The 25474-nt window shown below is 52.5% G+C and overlaps 2 protein-coding genes and 1 pseudogene across 3 annotated transcripts; 1 reads left to right on the forward strand and 2 right to left on the reverse strand.

Moving 5' to 3' along the window:
- Positions 1-9106: 9106 nt before the first annotated feature.
- Positions 9107-10027, reverse strand: LOC309603446 (olfactory receptor 14C36-like; the record flags this gene model as incomplete). The annotated part of the gene is made up of 1 exon (XM_082338296.1): positions 9107-10027. Exon 1 carries the CDS (start codon positions 9866-9868, stop codon positions 9107-9109), a length of 762 nt encoding a protein of 253 aa, XP_082194422.1. The 5' UTR covers positions 9869-10027.
- Positions 10028-18637: 8610 nt separating this feature from the next.
- Positions 18638-20091, forward strand: LOC309603447 (olfactory receptor 14A16-like; annotated as a pseudogene). The gene is made up of 2 exons: positions 18638-19569; positions 20074-20091. The product of its transcript is annotated as an olfactory receptor 14A16-like (transcript).
- A 3751-nt stretch (positions 20092-23842) lies between these two features.
- Positions 23843-24778, reverse strand: LOC309603450 (olfactory receptor 14J1-like; the record flags this gene model as incomplete). Its single annotated transcript, XM_082338299.1, has 1 exon — positions 23843-24778. The coding sequence occupies one exon, from the start codon at positions 24776-24778 to the stop codon at positions 23843-23845; it is 936 nt and encodes a 311-aa protein (XP_082194425.1).
- Positions 24779-25474: the final 696 nt, after the last annotated feature.

The raw sequence follows: 25474 nt of genomic DNA on the forward strand, positions 1-25474 counted from the left end.
CTCGCTACAAGAAGGACGTTGAGGTGCTGGAGTGTGTCCAAAGAAGGGCAATGAAGCTGGTGAAGGGTCTAGAGAACAGGTCTTAACGGTTAGGGGAACTGGGGTTTTTTAGCCTGGAGAAGAGGAGGCTGAGAGGAGACCTTATCACTCTCTACAGCTACCTGAAAGGAGGTTGTAGGAAGGTGGGGGTCAGTGTCTTCTCCCAAGTAAAAAGCAATAGGAGAACAGGAAATGGCCTCAAGGTTCACCAGGGGAGGTTTAGATTGGAGCATAGGAAAAATTACTTCTCTGAAAGGGCAGTCAGGCACTGGAATAAACTGTCCAGGGAAGTGGTTGAGTCCCCATCCGTGGAGGTATTTAAAAGAAGGGTAGATGTGTTGCTTAGGGACATGGTTTAGTGGTGGACTTGGCAGCGCTAGGTTAATGGTTGGACTCAATGATCTAAAGGGTCTTTTCCAGCTTCAACGATTCTATGACTCTTTGATAATTTGGGAAACATCTCTTCTACCGATCTGCAGAGCCACTGCAATGGCCTCCTTCCAATTTCCCTTTAAACCTTCTCTTGACTATCATGCCTACAGCAACATAAACTGTATATATGAAATGGAGGGAGAGTGGGTTCTATCAGCCCCTGCTCTACACCCCCTGCCTGCACTGGGGAATGAAGAAATGGGTTGAAAGGAGAAGTGATCTGGGGCCCAGCTTAGACAAGTGCAGGGTCATCCAGTCTACTGCAAAGTCAGGAGATCAGGAACAAGTCCATGGGCAGAGCTCAGGAAGGACCCTGAGGAGAAGGGCCTGGGCGTTTCGAGGGACACCATATGACACAGTGGCACATGCTCAAAGTTAATAAAGCCAAGTGCATCTAGGGCTGCTTTAGGGGGAGCATGGCCACCCAGACAAGGGAGTTACTATCCCCCTAGACCTAGCACTGGTGTAACCAAATGTGGACTAGCCTGTCTGCGTGCGAGGCTCCCTGTTCTGGAGGAAAGAGCAGGAACTGGAGAGGCTCCAGAGGAGATCTGCCAGGAGGGGTTTTGAGGCCTGTGTGGAGAGGCTGAGGGATACTCTTCAACCTGGTGAAGTGACACTATAGGAGTAGCCTACAGCTACTTGAAGGGTGGTTTCCGAGATGATGGATCTTTTCTTGGTAGTGGTAAGAGAAGGAAAGCTCTGCATAAAGTGCAGCTTGGAAGGTTCAGACTGGAGGTGAGGACAAAGAAATGTCACTCAAAAGGTAGACCTGTGGTGCAAGAGGTCCCCCAGAGGGAGTCTGGATCAGCCCATGGCTTTGTGTTTCAAGCAACAGCCAGCGATGGGTGGAGAGCCATCAGGGAAGGTATAGAAATGCCAGGGTGAGAGCTAGGTGGGAAAGCAAGATGGATGTCAGCAGCCTGAAGGGGAAGAGGTGCAGGCATGGGACAGGGTAGGGCAGCCTGCAGACTGAGGGCTCTGGCAAGGCTGAAAGGCCCAATAGAACCAGGGTCTTTGTCCCCTTGGCTGTGGCAGTTGCTTCTGCCACTGAGGCCTATGAGGAGAACCTTTATTTTGAGGGTTTAAGGCTCTGCTTTCCCAAGGGCTGTGGTCAGGGCTTGGCCTTTCTGCTTCATAAAACAAACCAAGATTTTTCTCACCATCAGGGACACCTGCATTTTGCCTTTGTCCACCTGTAACCACAGCCTCCAATTACTCACTCTAACGAGTCCCTGGGGAAGCCTTGTCAGTAAGAGCCCTCAGTGGGGCCTATTAATGCTTCAGGGTACTTCGGGTTTTGCTTCTGACTGGGACTTCTTGAGAGCTTTGTTCAATTGCCTGACAGCACCTGAGGTTCATGGACTCAGCCCCAAATACACCATGGGGCTCGTTAAAATACTGACAAGCCATGTCTCAGCCAGTCATTTTTTTCACGTCTTCAAGACTTGTACAGCTAAGGGGGGAGGTTTCATAGTGGAGAAAGATTACAAAGAGCACCTAACAAAAATTATTTTTAAGGGTCTGTTGTATTACTTTTCAGTTTAGAAATTTATATTCAATTGATACTGATCGAGAGTGTCTCTTCAAGGGGCCTGGACAGTTAGGAAAAGCAGGCCCTTGAGGTCCAACACTGATGGACAACCTTACTCCTCACCTCCCCAGCCCCAATATTTCTCTCATCAGCCGCCTGGGACCTGCGTTGCTTTTCCTTACGTCAGACTTCTCCGCTGAAGTTTGCAGCTGGATGTTACAGCTCCTTTGCACCAGCTGCGCACAAGCACAGCAGGGTTTTTCCTATTTGCAAGCAAAGACAAGTCAAGCATGATCAAGTTTCCTAAACAAGAAAATACACTCTGCAACCATATGCAAAGTACAAGCTGCCTCTAATGAGGTTACGTTCCTACAAGGGGTAATCTTATGAAAAGTGCTTTAGATAGATACAAAAAGGTAGATATAAACATCATTAAAGAGTTGTCTAAGGAGACAATTAGGCTGTTGAAAGACATGTAAGCTTTTACTCCCCGAAGCTCAAAGCAGCAGCATAAGTGAGAGGAATCTGAATGAACAAAGAGTAAGGGCAGCAGAAAACTGGAGAATAACGGAAAGGGCCTCTGCGTAGACGGCCTGCTAAAAAGATGCCTTTAGAGATGGCAATTGTATCCTGGGCAGGGGAAAATATACAAAAGATTGGAGAAATTCAGTACGTGGCGCATCAGGCAGAATAGTGGTAGTGAAGTTACAGGGGAAAATCAACCTTTCTTTGGGACATCCCTTTTGAAAAGCCATTGGATTGGCAGAGGTCTCTTGTGAGAGAGGACAAGCAAATGTTGCACCCATCTTTGAAAAAGTGGAGCCCAGGGAGCCCCAGGCTGTACGCGCTCCCATTGGTGAGGAGTGGGCCATCAGTTAGAGTCCTCTTGGGTGACATTTCTGGGCACCTAAAAGAGAATAGCTGTCAGCAGGGACTTACTTACAAAGAGTAAATCATGCCTCGCCAACCTGACAGCCTGCAGTTGTGCATGAGGAGATAAAAAGTGGATGTTGTTTACCTCAGCTTCAGAAAAACTTTTGACATGGTCTCCCTCGATATCCTGGTACCCACATTAGGCCATTACAGTCTGGATGGGTTGACAAAGAGATGGGTGAAACACCAGTTGGATGATGAGGCTGAGAGCGCAGTGGAGAAGGGGTCATACCCTACCTGGAGGCCAGTGGGCCATACTGGGGCATTGTGGGGCAGCACAGGGGACTCGCCTGAGCCCTGTGCAGTTTAACACCTGTATCCATGATGCAGAGGAGGCAACTGTCACCACGTTTGTTGATGACACTAAATTGGGAAGACCATTCCTATTCCTTAGGGATGCCGTCCAGGGCAAACCTGATAGGCAGTAGGACTGTCCCATCAGGAACTTCATGAGAGAGAGGGACAAAGGCCAGGTCTTACACCTGGGACAGCCTAACAGCCTGCAGTTGCACGGGCTGGGAACTGCCTGGCTGGGGAGCAGCTGTGTGGAAAAGGCCCTGGTGGTGGTGGGGGACAGAAGGCAAAACATGACCCAGCAGTGTAACCTGGTAGCAAAGGTGGCCAGCAGAGTCTTGGAGTGTATAAAGAGGACCCTCACCAAAAGAGTGAGGGCAGCGATTGTCTCCCCCTGCTCATCACTTGTTAGACAGTGATGATTAGACCAGTACACAACTGTGTCAGTTTTTGGGCCCCCAGTTCAAGTGTGCTGGGTCTGGCTTGGGTGGGGTTAACTTTCTTCATAGCAGCCAGAATGCTGATATATTTTGCATTTGTGCCTAAACCACTGTTGATAACACACCAGTGGTTTGGCTGTTGCTTAAGAGGGTTTACACAGCATCAAGTTCTTCTCTGTTTCTCACTCTGCTCCCTCCCAGCGAGTAGGCTGGGGGTGGGCAAGAGTTTGGTGTGGGGACACAGCCAGGACAGCTGATCCCAACTGACCAAAGGGATATCCCATACCGTATGATGTTGTGCTCAGCAACAAAAACTGGGGCAGAATAAGAAGGAGGTGGGCTTTTTATGTCGTTCCAGGTTTCTGTTGCTGGGAGGCTGGCTAGGCATCAGTCTGCTTGTAACAGGCGGTGAGTAATTGCTTTTGCATTGTATGGTTGGTTGGGTTTTTATCTCTTTCCTTCAGCTATTAAACTGTCTTTGTCTTGACCCACAACTTTCAGGCTTTATTTCTTCCTATTCTCACCTCCATCCCAGTAAAGAAGGGGAGAACAGAGTGAGAGGCTGTGTGGCTGCTGGGCTATTGGCCAGAGTCAACCCACCACAACAGGAAAGATGCTGGTAACTCAGAGCAGGTTCAGCAGAGAGCTGCCCAGGGGCTGGAGCACTTGCCTGGGAAGAGAAACGGAGGGAAAGGGCCTTGCTCAGCCTGCAGAAAGGAAGGCCTTGGGAACCTTGTTAGCAGCCTGCCACTCCCTAGGGGCAGGTTTTCAGGAAGGTGCAGCAGTCTTGTCACTGTGGTGCTGGGCAGAAAGATAATGGACAACAGGCAGATGTTGAAATAAGGATGGTTCAGGATGGAGATAAGGAATATTTCTTTCTCCATGAGGGTGTCCAAGCATTGGAGCAGGTTGCCTAGAGACACTGTGCCTTCTCTGTCCTTTGGTGTTTTCCAGCTCCCACTGGATAAAGCCTTGAGCAACATGCTCTGACTCCACAGCTGATCCCACTGTGAGCAGGAGGCCGGACAAGAGACCTCCTGAAGTCCCATTCAGGAGACTGGGAACATAAAGGATGTTGTGGTTCCTTCCCCTCTGGGTCTGCTCTTGATGACAGTAGGGAAAGCTCTCAGGTTCCCTGTGACCATGGAAGTAAGTCAGATGTTAGTCCAGTCAGACTGGCTGCAGCTTTCTTGTCCTCCTCTAGGCAACGTTGCTCAGATGCAGGGGTGCTTCCCAGGTATCCCCAAACAGCACTGATCATTTCCTTTGCTGCACCTTTCACTCCCTTTTTCACTCAAGCCTTGCTCTTTAACCATCCTTATCCCCTCCCATGCAAAACCCCAACCCCTTTTCACCATTTCCTCACTGACCCTGGATTTGCTCTCTTTGCACCTTCCTTTGGTGTCTGAGACGGTTACCACAGTGCTTTTTACCTTGATTAGGAACCCCATTACACTACTACTCTCTTCTTAGCTGTAGCGTCCTGCAGCTACTGAAGTTCTGATCTTGTTAGAGGCACCACGACTCAGGATGAGCATCAGCACATGGACTTCAAAAGCTGGACTGTTGGAGGTTCAGTCCAGAGGCACCTTGACACACCGAGGGACTTGGCCAACAGAAACCTGAAGGTTTAGAAGGAAAAGCTGCAGAACAACTCCATGCAGCAGCTAAGGAGTGCCCTGAGGAGAAGAGCCTGGGCACCATGACAGATGCCATAGGGACCAGTGGGCCTCACATTTCAGAAGAAAGGTGGATAAACTGGAGAGAGTTGAGAGGAGGTGTGCCGAGTTAGAAGCTAGGGGCCTAAAGCACGAGCTGTGAGGAGAGTCTGTCCCTCTCTAGCCTGCTGAAGTGCAGGCACGGGGAACCCTCTTAACAACCTGGAGAGATGATGGAGCCAAGCTCTCTTCTTCAGTGGCCAGTGATAGGACAGAAGCAACAGCCACAAACTGTTTCTTGGGAGCTTTAGGCTGAGCCTTAGGAAAAATAAAATGGACTCGGAGGAGCATTGCTGTGATCTTGACTTTTGGAGTTCTTCAGGTTTCAGCTCCACAAGGTCACAGCCAGCCTGGAGGCTGGACTAGAGAACCCCAGCAGTCTTTTCCCCGCCAACCCTTCCAAGAACCTGTGCCTTGCCACGTGCTGGACAAGAAGAGAGGAAGCTGGAGGTGAGGGTCTCTACCTCATATGACATTTCAGAGTGTTGGGGAGTTCAGGAGTTCTCGAGTCCAAAGCCTAGCTCAAAGCAGGGCCAGCTCTGAGGCCAGACCAGGTTGCTCAGTAAATGGCAGCATCCACAGAGAGAGTTTATGCACGATCCAGGCATCAAAGCCACTGTTACGGAAATGGAGATGATGCATCTGATCACCTCGCAGAACAGAGCTATCAGTACGCCATGCCTCCTGAGATTCCTGGGAATACCTACCTTCTTATCCAGAGGAGTGTGATTGTTATGCAAGTTTCCTGGCATATCTGCAGCCCACGGCGTGCTTTAGGCTGTAAACAGAATTGAAAGAAAGCCTCTGGCTTGGGTACTATCAACTTAATTGCTAAAAGAGAGGGAGGTGAAAGAATTTCAGAGCTTCCAGGTTCCTGCTGAAGATTTAAGGCCACAGAGATAGGAGCAGAAGATAACACTTTTGACATAACACAGCCTTGAGATCATTTCAGAAGCGATGGCTCTGCTCCACCATTTCAGTCATTGGCACACAGAAGCCTCACCTGCTTTTCCTTCCTCTCTTCCCTAAACCAGACCAAGTGATGGGAAGAAAGGAAGCAGAAAGGCCCTAGGCCTCTGTGAATCAGCTGGGGCCTGGCACTTGGAGGGCCACTCAGTGAATCTCATTTCATTGTACACCCAATAAAGAATCAAGCTGGGAAGTGAGTCTGCAAGTCCAAATCAACAAGGTCCATGGACAGGCAAGGCTGTGTCTACGGCTGTGTCTGGAGACCCGTGCACTTCCAGCATAGATCAAGCTGGGGCTGAAACTCAGGCCTGGGCTTCAATGGTCTCCCTGCCCCACAGGCAGAGGTGTGGGTGGAGGCCCCAGGTGAGGCTGGTCAGGGCCATGAAGCCCTATGGATGCTCTCAGGGCCCTGACACTTGCACCCATGGGCTCCCACCTGCCAGCGCCCTCATTAGGCCTGGTTCATTCCCCTGGTATCCAGGGTCTGTGCTCTGCTGGTCTCCCTCCCCATCTCCCTGGGCATCTGAGAGACCACAATTTCATGGTTGCTACAGCCAAGGCTGGCACTGGTCTTCACACCCCTGACCAGCTCTTCCTCTTTTGGGAGTACCAGGGGCAGGTGAGCACCAGACTGGGTGGCCCGTTTGGCAGCTGTGCTAAGAACTTTTCCACAAACACCACCAGAAACCTCCTGGACTGTTGGCATCTTGCTGTCTCACTTGACCAGTGAATACCGGGGAGACTGAGTCCCCCATAAAAGCCAGGGTCTGTGATCCACAGATTTCCTCAGGTCATTTAAATTAGACATTGATCACTCCTCACCCTGACTGTATGACCTGTAACTCTGTCCTGGATCTGGCTGGGCTGGAGTTAATTCTCTTCATAGCAGACCACATGGGATCTGCTTTGGATTTGTAGCTAAGCCAGCACTGGTAACACACCAGTGTTTTGGCTCCTGCTGAGCAGTTCTTGCAGAAAATGTAGGTTTTCTCCTTTCCACACTCTGCCTGCACAGCAAGTAGGCTGGGGGGACGCGGGAAGCTGGGACAGCTGACCCAAAATGGCCAAAGGCATATGGCATACCACAAAATGTCGTGCTCAGCAATAAAAACTCAGGGAAAAGAGGATGAAAAGAAGACATTCACGGTCATGATGTTTGTCATCTCATGTCACTGAGACACGTGATGAAGCCCCAATTTCCTGTAAACGGCTCAACCCCTGCCTGCCCATGGAAAGCAGTGAATTAATCCCTCATTTTGCTTTGCTTGCACACACAGCTTTTGCTTTCCATATTGAGCTGTCTTTGTCTTGATCCATGAGTTTTCTCGCTTTTGTCACTTCTGATTCTGGCCCCGTCCTGCTGGGAGTGTAAGCGGTGAGTGAGCAATTGATTCTGGGTGTTCATTGTCTGGCCAGGGCCAAACCAAAGCTAATTCTTACAACAATGTCCTTCTTTCTGGTCTCTCCCTTGACCCAAACACAAGCTCTCACCTAACGTGTTGCCTGGCCAATTGAGGCCCCTCTCTTCTGCACCTTGGATGCCTTGCTTCCTTCACCATGACACCTGGCTCTGCACTGGGAGTGCTGGCTGCCCCTACCCTGCACACTCACACACCTTAGCTCTACACTGGCTTTTTTCTCTCCCGGGCTCTTTCCAGCCCAGCCCAGACCCTCCCCACCTCTCCCCACCTCCCCTGCCCTCTCCCCAGCCCAGCCCAGCCCAGTCCAGCAGAGCAGCCCAGCCTGGGCTGGCTCCATGGCACTGCCCAGCGCAGGCTGCTGCAGAGCTCTGGGCACTCACCCCACAGCCCCAGCCCCTCTGAAGGCCACAGCAGCTGCTGGGGGGCAGACAGCGGGGTTCAGGCTCCCCATCAGCCCCACGGCTGGTGCTGGCCACAAAGGCCTGAGGAAACATTGGCTAGTCACTCTCTGGCTCTCCTCAATTCATCTTGTATCTGATTCCCAAGCCTTACTGAATTTGCCCCCTCCTCTGCTCGCACCAGCCCCATACCCCAGGACAGCACCAGAGTCCTGGCCCTGGGGGTCCTCAGGCAGCTCCAGCAGCTCTCCGCTATCCCTTCCCAGTGTCTGCTGGGTTCCCACTGACTCCCATGGCACTGCAGAATCCTTGTTTGTAGATATGTCGATTCAGTGCTTTACTTTTGTGGGGCTTCACCTTTGAGGATGTTTCACCTTCTGAGTCTCTATTCATTCCAACCCCAGGGCACGTGGTGAACCCCCATCCTCTCCTCTTCTGACCTCTCCGAAGTATTTTCTAGACAGTCTGGTACGTGCCATCTGTCCTGTCATACAAGAAGCAACCTGAGAAAAAACGGGGAGCTGATGGACCATCTCCACTGCCATTGGACACCAAGAAGAGAGCCTTTAATACCAGAACTTTTGATCCAATGGAACCCAGCGTTACCCTGAGCTTAACCCCAAAACCACCGAGAACAAAAGGAGAACAGAAACATTAAAAGACCAATTCCTTGGACATTTTCTTGGAAGGAACTTTGGAGGAAGAGCCCAGCCTTCAGGCACTACATCCAGGAGATCCCCTTGAAGAGCTGCTATCTGACAGGCCACATCTGACACAGTGTTGTCAGGCACAACAGGATCAAGCCTCCACAGAAGGAGTATAAACCCAGAAAATTATCTCAAAGTAGAATTATGAAAAGAGAAGAAAGCAGACTTGTGGCCTAAGATAAACTCTGGGAAATGTGGAGAGGAGTGGAGGCAGGTTATTGTCAATGAAACAGCACCCATTGGATCAGTTTCCACAAGGCATCCTTGATTTCCTTGTTCCTCATGCTGTAGATGAGGGGGTTCACTGCTGGAGGCACCACCGAGTAGAAAATAGCCACCATCAGATCCAGGGATGGGGAGGAGATGGAGGGGGGCTTCAGGTAGGCAAACATGGCAGTGCTGATAAACAGGGAGACCACAGCCAGGTGAGGGAGGCACGTGGAAAAGGCTTTGTGGCGTCCCTGCTCAGAGGGGATCCTCAGCACGGCCCTGAAGATCTGCACATAGGACAGCACAATGAAAACAAAACACACAAAGCCCACAAAGACACTACCCACAAGAAGCCCAGCCTCCCTGAGGTAGGAGTGTGAGCAGCAGAGCTTGAGGATGTGGGGAATTTCACAGAAGAACTGGTCCACAGCATTGCCTTGGCAGAGGGGGAGGGAAAATGTATTGGCAGTGTGAAGGAGAGAATAGAAGAATCCACTGCCCCAGGCAGCTGCTGCCATGTGGACACAAGCTCTGCTGCCCAGGAGGGTCCCGTAGTGCAGGGGTTTGCAGATGGCCACGTAGCGGTCATAGGCCATGATGGTAAGAAGCCAATACTCTGCTGAAATAAAAAAGACAAACAGAAAGACTTGGGCAGCACATCCTGCGTAGGAGATAGCCCTGGTGTTCCAGAGGGAATTGGCCATGGCTTTAGGGAGAGTGGTGGAGATGCAGCCCAGGTCGAGGAGGGAGCGGTTGAGGAGGAAAAAGTACATGGGGGTGTGGAGGCAGTGGTCACAGGCTATGACTGTGATGATGAGGCCGTTGCCCAGGAGGGCAGCCAGGTAGATGCCCAGGAAGAGCCAGAAGTGCAAGAGCTGCAGCTCCCGTGTGTCTGCGAAGGCCAGGAGGAGAAAGTGGGTGATGGAGCTGCTGTTGGATATTTTCTCCCTCTGGGCATGGGGATCTGTTAAAGGAGGTAAAGGAAGAGAGAAGTTAGGGCTGACTGCTTTCAGAAAAATCTATTCAAATTCTTACAGAAAGCCCCCAAACTGCCTTTCACTTTTCAGGAAGACCTTTGGTGAGCTCTGGTTGGTGCTGGCTGAGGGTGCCCCAGGGAGCAGGAGGCTCTGCTGGGGGCTCTGCAGGGGTCAGTCCTGCCCTACAGCAATAGGTAAACAGGAACACGGGGTGATCTCAGATTAAATCCAATCTTGATATCAAGGAGTTTTTCAGCATTGTCACTCCCAATTCACCTGACTGCAGAGCAGAGCTGTGGGGAGTTTGGGTTGTGCCTTCTGTTCTAGTTGCCCCAGCACAGCTGAGGAGTGGTTTGAATGCAGCAATGCCTGGCATTTCTGCTGCACTGCAAGGGAAACCTTGTGGGTGCTGAGACTGGGCACAGGGACTGTCCCTTAGTGCAGAGTGAGGACAGCCGCTCTGTCCATCAGCCCTGCTCTCAGCTGCCCGGTGCTGGCAGCTCTTGCACCTGGAGGACTATCGCACTCGGGTGTTCCCCCCAAAAGAAAGAGGCCACTGCTGGGAGCAGAGGAATCCAGTTCCCAAATGCAGATCTCCAACCCCCTCACTCCATCTCATCGCACCTGAGGAGGATCTCAGCTCTGCCCTCCCAACCAGGGACTCAGAGGGCTCATTGCAGCTGCCCACAGGCAGCCTCCCAGCAGCATTTCAATGGCCTTAGCACCAAGGTGTCTTCTCCAGGGGGCTCCTGCATAACACAGAGATGCCCTGGGAGAGCTGAGCCCTACGGGAGGGCAGCCTGCAGCCCAGCAGGACCCCCCAAGGAAAAAATCAACTGTCCTACATTTGTTACGTCCTGAAGGGATGGTGAGATCCCTGCCAGCCGCACACACTGCAGTACCCAGAGCCCCACAGGTGAACAGGGTGCGAGCTGGATGCTTTTCCTCCATAGCCATATGTGCATGACAGCACACGCAGCGTTGGTGTCTGAGCTGCACTTGAATCCTCACCCCCCACACCAGTGAGTGTACCAGTAAGAACAAGGGCATCAGGGAGAAGAGGAGAACATGCCAAAGGAGCCCTGCCAAGAGAGGCAGGAGTGGGAGACACAGTCAGACCCTTGAGTTTTAACTCTCTTTGGTGGTCAGGCTGCTGGGAAGGTATATCATGACCAAGTCTCAATGACATTAAGGGCATAGGCTCTGCTGTGTGAGTGAGGAGACCAGGCGGTTGCTAAAAGGAAAGCATCGGCATGGCAGGGGATGGCAGGGAGATGCCTGATCCCCACATCTTCTCCCTTTTCATGCTCACAGAGCCCATCCCACCTGCTGTGTGCTCAGCTCTGCCCTGCAGGCACCTCCTGGCAGCAGGGCACTGCCCAGGGGCATCTCTGTGTGTGCAGGGGCTAAGGAGCAGCTCAGACAAGTCCTAGCAAGAACTGGGGTCTCATTGCTTGCTCCAGAGCAGAGAAATAAATTCCTATCTCCCACTGCCCACCCAGTCAAGTATGAGTGGAAAACCTCAAAGCAAAGCCTTCTTCCCTTGCAGGTAATCCGCTACCTTGATATCCATCTTTAAAATGACCCTCTGCAAATGTCCTCTGAGTCATGTAAAACTGTGAGCATCCCTGACCCACGCTGCACCGTCTGGACAGCAGAAGGATCCTGCCCTGTCAAGGGCCACTGCTTCCACCCACAGCTTCTCCCCACAGCTCCTTGGGGAGATCCCTGGGCCGGTTGAGTGCTGACCCTGGCAGGTTGCAGAGTCCCTGCCATGGTGCACAGCCCCGAGGTGTGCAGGGACCCTGCTCTGAAGGACAGCCCTGGGTACCCCTGAATGCACACCCCTGCAGCCATCCCTGGGAGAAGGCAGCCGTCATGTCCTGTCCTCTGACATTGTGGCAGGGTTTCCCTGCTTTGGAGCATGTCCTTCTCCACAGTAAAGAAACCCTGAGAACCATCCTGCCAATTCCTATCTGCAGCACGATGTGCCAAGTCTAGGAGACTTCTCCAAGGCACTCATGTGCATTGCCCTGCTGCCAGAGACTTACTGTGTTCAAGGTGGTGAAGGTTTCTCCTCCAGTGAGCTCCCAGCATCACCCCACCCCAGTCAGCCTGTAACATCCCTCTTACTTCTTCCATCTCCCCTCGGTGCCTGCAGGCAGTGCCCTCAGCCCTGCTGCCCTTTGCAGAGGAGCTGCTCCTGGGCAGAGCTGTCTCTCTGCAGTGCTGCCCACTTGCCAGCAGCTCCCTCCATCCCAGGAGCCCAGCCCAGCTCAGCAGCAGAGGCCCAGCCCAAGGCAGCACTTTCTCTGCCCCTCTGGGCTCCCTCCAGGTGTCCCTGGGGCTCCAGGGGAACCTGCTGTGAAACAGCCTGAAGGCATCACTGATGTTCCCTCCCTCAGCTGCAGGGAGACACTTACTTCCAGCAGTCACTTTCAGCAGTGTCATTTCTCTTGGCATGCACGTCCCCTTCTTTTTGTCCCATCATTAGACAGGCACAGGTGACAAGGAAAGATCTAATTTCTTCAAGATGGGGACTTATCCTCTGTTCAATGAAACAGGCATTTCATGCTGGGTCTTTAGAGCTGGAGCTAGAAAGACATGCAGCTCTGTTTTGTCCATGTCATCTCTCTGCTCTGAAGAAAAGCTTTTGCACACATGGGGTCTTGGACACTTGGTACCAGGATTCCTTACAGCAAGTCAGAGCTTGCCTCGTCCCACAGCTGCAGTGCTTCAGCCCAAATGTGCAGCAGTGCCCTCAGCCAGGGGCACAGGCAGGCAGAGCTGGAGCTGTTCCTGAGCAGACAGAGCTGTGACATGGTGGCAGAGCTCAGGACAGCTGCTCTTCAAGGACAGCATCCTCCAAGCTCCGCAAGGGTCCAGACTGAAACTCAGTGTAAACTTCAAAGGCAATTGAAGGGCACCATAAGGAGTGTTTACTGCTTCAGGAACAGTTAAAGGAAAAACAAAGATCCTGTGTGGCCAGTGCTGAATTTAGCAAGAGCAGATGTAGATAGATCTGAGATTCTTGGTGTCCTCTTTGCCTCAGCCTTCCCCAGCAAGGTCTCCCAGGCCTCTGTGACTCAGGGCAGGACTCTGGAGGAGATCAACCAGCAGTGGATGGGGATCAAGTCAGGGATCACTTGAGCAAATGCTTCCCAGTGTATGGGACAGGAGGGGCAGCATCCCAGGGAGCCGAGTGAGCAGGCCAATGTCACTGTGAGGCCACTCTCCAGCATCTTCAAAGTCCATGGAGTCTGTGGGAACTCCCTGACAATGGGGAAAATGCAATCACTGCAAGCACCTTTCAAAAATGCCCAAATGATGCATAGAGGAACGAAAGGCTGTGCCCCAGATCGTGTTCACTTGGATCCCACTTCTGGGTGTCTGAGAGACAAGGGATTGGATTTACCCAGGGGAGCTTGTCTCTCGCCATCCCCTTTGCTTTCTGTGATGAAAGGATATTACTGCTGGGCCCAGGGAGAGCAGTGGTTGTCTTTTGACCTGGAAGTCAGTGAAGTTCTCAACATCAACCCCCCTCCAATATTCTTGTCCCCAAGTTAGGATATTCTGCTCTGCCTGGGTGGATGTGGAGATGGGTAAATAAGCAGACAGATTGTTGGGCTCAGAAGGCCTTTATCTATGTGTGGTGCTCTGCCTGGAGGCACCTAGCTAGTAGGGTCCTGCAGGGGTCTGTCCTGCCACCTGCCCTGTTTAATGTGTGTTTAATGACCTGGAGGGGATGAGAGGGTGTTTATTCATGAAATTTGTACAAGACACCATATTGAGGAGAGCAGACCTGCCACTGCAAAGGACAAAGATAGGCCAGAGGGATGGGCAAAATGTAACATCGTGATTTCCTATAAAGACAAATTTGAAGTCCTGCCTTGAGGTGCACTAATCCCGGGCAATGACAGAGGCCGGCAGCTGTGTGGCTGGGCAGCAGCTCTGTGGGAAAGGCTCTGGTGGTCCTTGGATTTATTTAGGCAAAATGGGAGCCATTGGCAAAGTAGCATCTTCCTGGGGGCTTCAGACTGGGCCTCGGGAAAAACTGACTAGGAGGGTGATGCTGCACTGCAGCAGGACACCCAGAGCCTCTCTGTGATCTCCATCTTTGGAGTTTTTCAGCTTTCAGCTCTACAAAGTCACAGCCAACCTGACCCACATGTGGTGGTTCCCCACCCTTTGGTGGGAGCCTGGACCAGACACCCCCAGTAGTCCCTTTTCCCACCATCTGTTCCACGCACTTGTGGCTTGCAGTGTGCCCCAGGAGAAAGGATTCAGCTGGAAGTGAGGGTCTCTCCAGCACTGGCTCCCGGGACAATTCAGGGTGGAATTGTTCTGTACACAGGAGGTCTCTAGTCCTGCCTTTGGTTCCAAGCAGGGCCAGCTCTGAGGTCCAAGTAGGTTGCTAAATGAATGTCAGCATCCCTGTACACAGTCTGCACATGAGCCAGGCATCGATGTCACCATTGCAGCGATGGAGATGAGGCACTGGACCAGCTCCCTGAACCCAGGAATTGGTGTGCCATGCCTCCTGAGACTCCTGGGAACACCTCAGCATTTTGTCCAGAGAAGCGTACCTTTTCTTTAGATGTCCTGGCAAAACCTCAGAAAACCACAGCACGGAGACCACAGTGTGATGTTCCTCCTAGTCATGGGCTGCCCTACATCCACTGGATAAAGAAGGGACAGGCCTTGCCCCACTGCAGAGCTGGCAATCAGTTCCTTGCACGAAGGCACTGAATCTGCCTGCGATGCTGCCACGTGTCTGACACACACTCACTCTGAATGGGGATGGCTTTCCTGTACAGGACCATCGCTTTCCCTGACAAATGCCTATAGCTGCGTGTCAGAGCCTTGGCACCTCACATGACATTATGGGCCTGGAAATGGCATTACACAGAATAACTGCCCTGAATTTGATGAGGCAATGGGAGAATGTTCTTGACGCCACCACCATTAGAGTCAATGGAGATCTAGTAAACGTCGCTGATGAAAAGACAGAGGGAAACTTAGCTCTGCCTGTGGTACATGACTCCATTTCAGCAGATGAATCCCTGCATAGGCTGCACAGAACGTAACAAATAGAGACAGGTTCTATCGTCCTGAAAGGGGGCATCTGATGTCATTTCATTTGGCCAAAGATTCCCCACCAGCCTCCAAGAAGATGTCTCCAGATGCTGCCCTGTCTCTCAGCATTGCTCCACGAGGGCTTGCAGCTGGCTCCATGTACCTTGGAGCACCTCTGGAACTTCAGGTGTCACCAGGTCTTTGCATCTGAACACCTCAGTCCTGGCCTCCATCTCCATTAATGAGCATGGGAGCTGAGCCAAGGAGCTCACATGCAGGTGTGTATTGTGTGCGCACCTGAACTGAGGCAAGAGGAATCCACCTCCTGTGGGTTTGTGCTGTGCATGGGGGAAGCTGAGGACTACAGACATGGAATGGGGGCTGAATCCCTTCCCTCAGCAACGGTAAATGAGATCATTCCCTGTCCTTGCCTGGGTGTCCTGCCTAAAGATGGGACAATGATAAGGTGATTCTTGGACCTAACTCTTCTTCAGATGGGAGAAATGACCCTGGTGGAAAGCAGTGTCACTCCCCAGCTGAGGGAGGGAACATCAGTGATGCCTTCAGGCTGTTTCACAGCAGGTTCCCCTGCAGCCCCAGGGACACCTGGGGGGAGCCCAGAGGGGCAGAGAAAGTGCTGCCTTGGGCTGGGCCTCTGCTGCTGAGTTGGGCTGGGCTCCTGGGATGGAGGCAGCTGATGGCAAGTGGGCACGAGAGACAGCTGTGCCCAGGAGCTGGGCTGAGGGCACTGCCTGCAGGCACCGAGAGGAGGCACTGAAATTGCAACTCTTTTACTCTTCGAAGTGAATAAACCAGGCAGTATCAGAAGTCAACATACCGTGGCTTACAGACAGCATCAGTATCACTTTTCCAGCCTCATCAGGTTTGCTCTGAGGTTCCCATCAGAGCCTGCACACACAGAGATGCCCCTGGGCAGTGCCCTGCTGCTGGGAGGTGTCTGCAGGGCAGAGCTGAGCACACAGCGGGTGGGATGGGCTCTGTGAGCATGGAGAGGGAGGAGGCTTGGGGCCAGAGAAACAGCTCCTGGCAGGGACAGCTCCAGGCAGCAGAGACAGGGGCAAGGGGTGGGGGGACACTGCAAACAAGCAGTGGGGGAAGGTGCTCTTCGGCAGCTCTCTTGTTGTCTTTCACTGTAGATGTCTTCTGGGCGTTGTCTGCTGGGCAGTGCTCGGGCTCTCTCTTGGGAACATGTCATCTTCGGGACCCCTGACTCTCTGCTTTGCCTGTCCTGCTGGGCTTGCGAGCTGCCCCCAGAAAGGCACAGCTCTCTTGTAGGATCCTAGGGAGTGCTGAGCCTTTCCTTGGGGGTTGGCACCCTCCTCTCAGGGTCCTTTGCTTCTCTCTGTGAGGGGTCCTGTCCTGCTCTCTTCAACGCAACTCCGTCTCTGGGCTGGGACAGAGATTACAGATCTGCCCATTGAACCAGTGCTTCCCTGCTGCCATACGAGTTCCGTTGTTTGGGGTTTTTAAAGAGAAATTTGCGTGTGAAGTCATCTTCAAGGCAGCACAAGCGAAAGGGCAGCACAGATGGGAAAAAAGACTGGTGGGCAGAGAGAGCTCAGAGAGATTTGGCTGGGACTCAGGAATAAAAGGAGAGTTATGATCTGTGGAAGAAGGGGCAGGCAACTCAGGAGGACTACAAGGATGTTGTGAGGTTACACAGGGAGAAAATTAGAAGGGCCAAAGCCCAACTAGAACTTAATCTGGCTACTGCCGTAAAAGGCAGTTAAAAAATGTTCCTATAAATACATTAGCAACAAAAGGAGGGCTAAGGAGACTCTCCATCCTTTATTGGATAGTGACAAAGGATGAGGAAAAGGCTGAGGTACTTAATGCCTTCTTTGCCGCCATCTTTAATAGTCAGAGCAGTTGTTCTTTGGGTACCCAGCCCCCTGAGCTGGAAGACAGGGATGGGGAGCAGAATGAAGCCTCCATAATGGAAGGGGAAATGGTCAGCGACCTGCTACACCATGTAGACACACACAAAGTCTATGGGGCCAGATGGGATCCACCCGAGGGTACTGAGGGAGCTGGCAGAAGTGCTCACCAAGCCACTTCCAATCATTTATGAGCAGTCCTGGCTAAGTGGGGAGGTGCCAGTCGACTGGAGGTTAGCAAATATGACGCCCATCTACAAGAAGGGCTGGAAGGAGGACCTGGGGAACTACAGGCCTGTCAGCCTGACTGTGGGGCCAGGGAAAGTAACGGACCAGATCATCCTGAGTGCCATCACACGACACGTGCAGGACAACCAGGGGATCAGGCCCAGTCAGCAGGGGTTTATGAAAGGCAGGTCCTGCTTGACCAACCTGATCTCCTTCTATGACAAGATGACCTGCCTAGTGGATGAGGGAAAGGCTGTGGATGTTGTCTGCTTGGACTTCAGTAAAGCCTTTGACAACTTTTCCCACAGCCTTCTCCTGGAGAAACTGGCTGCTCATGGCTTGGGCCCACGTACTCTTTGCTGCGTAAAAAACTGGCTGGATGATGAGGCCCAAAGAGTGGTGGTGAACGGAGTTCAATCCAGTTGGTGGCCGGCCACAAGCGGTGTTCCCCAGGGCTCAGTATTGGGCCTACTTCTGCTTAATATCTTTATCAATAATCTGGATGAGGGGATCGAGTGCACCCTCAGTAAGTTTGCCGACGACACCAAGTTAGGAAGAAGTGTTGACTTGCTGGAGGGCAGGAAGGCCCTACAGAGGGACCTGGCCAGGCTGGATCGATGGGCCGAGGCCAGCTGCATGAGATTCAACAAGGCTCAGTGCCGAGTCCTGCACTTGGGTCACAACAACCCCATGCAACGCTACAGGCTGGGGGAGGAGTGTCTGGAGAGCTGCCTGGCAGAAAAAGATCTGAGGGTGTTGGTTGACAGCTGACAGTTGGACTCAATGATCTTAAAGATCTTTTGTAACTTAAATGATTCTATGATTCCATGATTCTGTAACACTGCAGCTCTCCTGACTCTGCACTAAGCTACAAATATCTGAGCCCTTTTGTATGTCCTGTCTCAAGACTCTTACATTTTCAGTCATAAAAATGAGGATTTCTATCCCTAAATAGGATACCCACTGGTTGTGATGGTGGAAAATAAAAACCACAAACAAAATTATTATAAAGACTTGCTAAGCCTCTTTTCTGCAGCCCACACTCTTCGGAGTCATGAGTGCAGATATTGAACTTTTCCGTTAAAGGTCGTTTACGTCTGACATCCCTTGAGAGCAATGGAGCTGTCACAAACCAGCTCCCATGTAGCCACTGCAGCAGAGCAAAGCTGACTCCTCAGCAGCACGTGAGCAGAGGTCCTGCTCGGTACAACACACTCAGCCAGCGCAGACCAGAGAAAGGAAATGCACTTCACTTGGAGGATATTGCGATGAAAAATGGAGTGGTTTTGCTCAGAGGAGTCTGTCTTGATTTTAACCTGTCCCTTCATTTTTTGAGTAGTGCCCCCATGTCAAGAAACAGCAAATGTCCAACAGCAGCTCCGTCACCCACTTTCTCCTCCTGGCATTCGCAGACACACGGGAGCTGCAGCTCTTGCACTTCTGGCTCTTCCTGGGCATCTACCTGGCTGCCCTCCTGGGCAACGGCCTCATCATCACTGCTGTAGCCTGCACCCACCAACTCCACACCCCCATGTACTTCTTCCTCCTCAACCTTTCTGTTCTTGACATGGGCTGCATCTCCACCACTGTCCCCAAATCCATGGCCAATTCCCTCTGGAACACCAGGGACATCTCCTACGCAGGATGTGCTGCCCAGGTCTTTCTGTTTGTCTTCTTCCTTGGAGTGTGCCCTTCTCACCATCATGGCCTATGACCGCTACATTGCCATCTGCAAACCCCTGCACTACGGGACCCTCCTGGGCAGCAGAGCTTGTGTCCACATGGCAGCAGCTGCCTGGGGCAGTGGATTCTTCTATTCTCTCCTGCACACTGCCAGTACATTTTCACTACCCCTCTGCCAAGGCAATGCTGTGGACCAGTTCTTCTCTGAAATCCCCCACATCCTCAAGCTCTCCTGCTCAGACGCCTACCTCAGGGAAGCCGGGCTCCTTATTTTAAGTTCTTTGTTAGCCTTTGTGTGTTTTGTTTTCATTGTGCTGTCCTATGTGCAGATCTTCAGGGCCATGCTGAGGATCCCCTCTGAGCAGGGATGCCACAAAGCCTTTTCCACGTGCCTCCCTCACCTGGCCGTGGTCTCCCTGTTTATCAGCACTGGCATATTTGCCTACCTGAAGCCCCCCCTCCATCTCCTCCCCATCCCTGGATCTGGTGGTGGCAGTTCTGTACTCGGTGGTGCCTCCAGCAGTGAACCCCCTCATCTACAGCATGAGGAACAAGGAAACGAAGGATGCAGTGTGGAAACTATTTGATTACAAGCTACTTCATATTAAGAAGGTGCCCATTGTCCCACTCAGGCTCCCACAGTATCACAGGAATAGCCTGGACTGACTTTTCTTCATACATGTCTTTATTTTTCCTTTGTGGGATATTTGGGGGGTTGTTTTTTTATTTATGGCTGTGATAATATTTTTTTTGGCCTCCTACCTGCCTTTTCTTGACCCAAAGTCCTCATGTACATATGGATCCAAGCTCCCCATTTAGATAAACTCCATAAAGAAACGAGTAGAAAATTATTTGTCTCAGCTCCCATCTCTTCACATCTCCTCTGGAGCTGGGGGAACAGCCCCAGCCTGCAGGAGGGGTTCAGGAGGCAAATGCCCAGCTTCCTCATGGAGAAGCAGCCCTGGTGGGCACTATCCCTCTACCGCCTGTGCGTTGGAGCTGCTGCTTTCCTGGAGCCATGGCCAAGGACAGCAGCAGGACATTGCCTTTTCAGTGCTGGTCTCTCCTCAATTCCACACTGTTCTGCTGTGCCCTTTTATTTGTGCTGCCCCTAAGGTCTGGTGCAATTTGTGACAGTCCTGTTATCTGTACGGTGGCATCCCTGTGGCTGAGGGCAGGAGCAGGCCACGTGAACCACTCTATCAGAGCTGGTCTCCATGCAAGCACCATCATAACCAAAGGGGCTCCTCAGGACAGGGCCAGAAGGCTGGGCGCCTCTTCCAAAGCCGGTGTCAGGAATACACCCAAGAAGGTTCTCCCTCAGAAGGACTTTTGCTCTTCTGGGGTTCTTGATGGATTCAGGGTGACAATCTCAGAGTCCCACAGTGATGTGTTAGGGACCAAGGCGTGGATGAAGACCTCCCTTCTTGGTTGCATATGTCCACTGAATGAGCAACCGGTCTTTGACTTATCTGCCTGGTGCTGTCCCACCTGCAGTGGGGCTGATGGCAGATGCCATCCTGAAGAGGAACTGAGAGCTGTCAGGAGAGCTCAGGGGATCTCCAGGGACAGTGTGTGTGCATCTGGGTGGGCGGTGAGTGGCACCTCATAAAATGAGTGACCATCCAAGGAGGAGTGTTCTGGAGGAAAAGGTGAACGTGAGGAGCCCATAGGCTAACAAGGGTCCTGCAATGCCAGGAGAGGCTGTGAGGAGACAGCAGGCAAAGGGCCATAAGACTGGAGAGTGTTTCAGGGCAACCTCTTGAAAAGCCCATGGGCTGGATCCAGTGCAGCCATCCCCTGCCCTGTGTGCCATTAGAGACACCCCATGGTCCTGCCCAGCCCTGTCCTTGGCTCCTGAGCAATCAGGGATGATGGAAAAGGGCTCAGCAGCAGTGATCCTGCTCCAGCTGGGTCTGCTTCTGACCCTGACCAGCATGGCCAGTGCAGGGTCACCCCATGGCCCCGGGGCACCACAGCCCGCTCCCTCTGCAGAGCAGCACTGCCAACATGGGGCCTTGCAGGAACCAGGAATGTCTGGTCAGGCCAGCACAGACATGCTGACCTGGGGAAAGGCTCTCTGGAGAGCAGGGATGACCGTGGAGAAGAGCAAGGAAGCATTTCTATGGCTGCAGGGGGGAATCCATGAGAAAGAGAAACCTCTTTCTGCAGGCACCCACTCGGGGCAGGCTGCTCTGTCCCCTGGCCAGGACTCCTGTGCTGGCATGAGGTGAGGGGCTGACAATGATGGGGCAGAGTCAGTCTGTGTTGGGCATCTCCTGGACCAGAGACCATGCTTCCTGCCGTTTCCCTAACCTCCATTTCCTCATGCCATGGTGAGCCTCCAGCCCTGGGGCTGATGGGCAGGCCGAGACTCCTCCCTGCCTGACAGGAGCTGCTGTGGCCTTCAGAGGGGCTGGGGCTGTGGGGTGAGTGCCCAGAGCTCTGCAGCACCCTGTGGCGGTGTCGTGGTTTAACCCCAGCCAGCAACTAAGCACCACACAGCTGCTCACTCACTCCCCCCCGGTGGGATGGGGGAGAGAATCAGAAGAGTAAAAGTGAGAAAACTCATGGGTTGAGATAAAGACCATTTAATAGGTAAAGCCAAAGCCGTGCACACAAGCAAAGCAAAGCAAGGAATTCATTCACTACCTCCCATCGTCAGGCAGGTGTTCAGCCATTCCCAGGAAACCAGGGCTCCATCACGCGTAACGGTTACTTGGGAAACCGAAGCAGTCCGGTCAAGGGTTCAAGCGCATCTGTCACACTCTGCCCCACTGTCAGCCCACAGGCACCACCTCAGTCCCTCTGCGCTGGGTGTTGGGTGTCTCCACGGGCCCTCCCCTGAGCCCATGCAGGGACCCCAGTGCATCCCACATCCTGGCTGCACAATCCCAGGGAACCCTGGTGAGGCCCCACTTGGAGCGTAGGTTATGATTGTTGTGGTGGGTTGACCTCAGCCAGACCCACCCTGGTTTTCACTCACTGCCCTCTCCTAGAGGATGGAGAGAAGGAAGGAAAATGTCTCATGGATCAAGAGAATGACACCTTAATAAGAAAAGAAAAAGCTATGTGTGCAAGCAAAGCAAAAAGAGGAATTCATGCACCAGTTCCCGGGGGCAGGCAGATGTTTAGGCACTTGCTGGGGGGCAGAGCCTCAGCACACATAACACTGGCTTGGGAAGACAAACACCATAACAACAACAAGCACCCCTTCCTCCTGCTTTTGCCAAGGTTTTATCGCTGAGCACAACATCCTTTGGTATGGAACAGCCCTTGGGTCAGTTCAGGTCTGCTGTCCTGGCTGTCTTCACTCCCATTTTCTTGCCCCCCACCCCACAAGCCTACTGTCTTCTGTGGGAGGTGTTTGAGAGAGAAAGCCTTGATGCTCTGCGAGCAGTGTTCAGCAATAGCCAGAACCCTGGAGTGGTATCAACGGCAAAGGGTGTATCCGGAGTGAGGAATAGATTCTCTTGCGTGATCTGCATGAGCTCAGTCGGTAGAGCATGGGACTCTAAATCCCAGGGTCATGTGTTCGTGCCCCACGTTGGGTGCCAAAAAGGACTGTCGTCGTTTAACCCCAGTTAGCAACTAAGCACCACACAGTCGCTCACTCGCTCCCCCCCAATGGGATGAGGGAGAGAATCAGAAGAGGAAAAGGGAGAAAACTCATGGGTTGAGATAAGAACAGTTCAATAATTGAAGTACAATAAAACAGAACAGTTTAATAGGTAAAGCAAAAGCCGCGCGCACAAGCAGAGCAAAGCAAGGAATTCATTCACTGCTTCCCATGGGCAGGCAGGTGTTCAGCCATCCCCAGGAAAGCAGGGCTCCATCACACGTAGCGGTTACTTGGGAAGACAAACACCATCACTCCGAACGTCCCCCCCTTCCTTCTTCTTCCCCCAGCTTATATACTGAGCATGACGTCACATGGTATGGAATAGCCCTTTGGCCAGTCTGGGTCAGCTGTCCTGGCTGTGCCCCCTCCCAGCTTCTTGCACCTGGCGGAGCATGGGAAGCTGAAAAGTCCTTGACCACTGTAAGCACTACTTAGCAACTACTTAGCAACAACTTAACACAGCAGGAACCAAAACATCAGTGTGTTGTTCTCATCATTGTTCTCATGCTAAACCCAAACCACAGCACTATTCCAGCTACTAAGAAGAAAATTAACTCTATCCCAGCTGAAACCAGGACAACATCGCTTTGTACCCTGTCCCCCTTCTGTTTCTCCTACTTGACACAGCCTCCCCCAGGTCCTGGAACCTACCCAGCCCTATCCACACCCCATGTGGGGTTTCGCAGACATCCCTGACCCAGGGTCTGCCAGGGTCTGGACAAGGAGAGAGGTTGAGCAGGGCTGGCCATTCCCCCAGTGCAGGCCCTGAGCCCGGCAGGAGGAGGCAAAAATGGCCATGCAGCAAAACTCACCCATAAACCTGTGGAGAGGGGCCAGTGCTGGAAGTGGCCAAATAGGGAGGCCACCAGTGAAAGCTCCCTCCAGTCCCATTCCCGAACACATCGCGCTGAGCCCTACTGCCCTCAGCCCATGGAGAACACCAGCACAGCAGCACAGCCTCGTGGGGGACAACTTCCTCAGCCTGTTCCTGACCTCAGCTTTGGAAGAAGAGCCCAATCTCCAGACACCGGCACTGAGGAAATCCCCTTGTATTACAGAGATGTGACGTGGGAGGCCAGCTGTGCCATTGGGCAAGACACATGTGCAAAGACCTTTGTGTCAGACAGACTGGGTTCATGTCTCTGGAGAAGTGGAGTGCATGCAGACATTCCTGGAGAAACAGAATTATCATAGATAAAACGCCCAAAGCACAGGAGATTCCCCAGACACATTGGAAATCACTTGTGAAGAGACATGGGCAGCTTATTGCTGCTGAAAGACTACAGATTGAATGAGCTTCTTCAGTGCGTCTTTGAGCTCCTGGTTCCTCATGCTGTAGATGACGGGGTTCACTGCTGGAGGCACCACTGAGTACAGAACTGCCACCACCAGATCCAAGGATGGGGAGGAGATGGAGGGAGGCTTCAGTTGGGCAAGCATGGCAGTGCTGACAAACAGGGAGACCACGGCCAGGTGAGGGAGGCACGTGGAAAAGGCTTTGTTGCGTCCCTGCTCAGAGGGGATCCTCAGCACGGCCCTGAAGATCTGCACATAGGACAGCACAATGAAAACAAAACACACAAAGGCCACAAAGACACTAACCACAAGAAGCGCAGCCTCCCTGAGGTAGGAATGTGAGCAGCAGAGCTTGAGGATGTGGGGGATTTCAGAGAAGAACTGGTCCACAGCATTGCCTCGGCAGAGGGGGAGTGAAAATGTATTGGCAGTGTGCAGCACAGCATCGAGAAAAGCATAGCCCCAGGCAGCTGCTGCCATGTGGACACAAGCTCTGCTGCCCAGGAGGGTCCCGTAGTGCAGGGGTTTGCAGATGGCAACGTAGCGGTCATAGGCCATGATGGTGAGAATATAATACTCTGCTCCTACCAAGAAGGCAAACAGAAAGATCTGGACAGCACATCTCATGTAGGAGATGTCCCTGGTGTTCCAGAGGGAATTGGCCATGGATTTGGGGACAGTGGTGGAGATGGAGCCCAGGTCAAGTAAAGAAAGGTTGAGGAGGAAGAAGTACATGGGGGTGTGGAGGCGGTGGTTGCAGGCTACAACAGTGATGATGAGGCCGTTGCCCAGGAGGGCAGCCAGGTAGATGCCCAGGAAGAGCCAGAAGTGCAAGAGCTGCAGCTCCCGTGTGTCTGCGAATGCCAGGAGGAGGAAGTGGGTGATGGAGCTGTTATTGGACATCTGCTGTCTCTGCACATGGGGATCTGTTCAAGGAGGTAGAAGAAGGGAGAAGTTAGGGCAGACTGCTTTCAGAAAAATCTACTGACTTACTTATAGAAACCCCTCGAACTGCTTTTCACTTTTCAGAAAGAGCTTTGGTGAGCTGTGGTTAGTGGTGGCTGAGGGTGCCCCAGGGAGCAGGAGGCTCTGCTGGGGGCTCTGCAGGACTCAGTCCTGCCCTACAGCAACAGCTAAATAGGAACTCAGGGTGATCTCATATTAAATCTACTTGTGATATCAAAGAGCTTTTCGGCATTGTCACTCCCAATTCACCTGACTGCAGAGCAGAGCTGTGGGGAGTTTGGGTTGTGCCTTCTGTTCTAGTTGCCCCAGCACAGCTGAGGAGTGGTTTGAATGCAGCAATGCCTGGCATTTCTGCTGCACTGCAAGGGAAACCTTGTGGGTGCTGAGACTGGGCACAGGGACTGTCCCTTAGTGCAGAGTGAGGACAGCCGCTCTGTCCATCAGCCCTGCTCTCAACTGCCCATGTCTCTGCTGCCTGGAGCTCTTCTTGGCCACGATCCCTTTCTCTGTCCCCACATCTCCTCCCTCTCCATGCTCACAGAGCCCATCCCACCTGCTGTGTGCTCAGCTCTGCCCTGCAGGCACCTCCTGGCAGCAGGGCATTGCCCAGGGGCATCTCTGTGTGTGCAGGGG

Source organism: Platalea leucorodia (assembly GCF_965183815.1).
Source record: "Platalea leucorodia genome assembly, contig: HAP1_HAP1_SCAFFOLD_90, whole genome shotgun sequence".
Lineage (NCBI taxonomy): Eukaryota > Metazoa > Chordata > Aves > Pelecaniformes > Threskiornithidae > Platalea > Platalea leucorodia.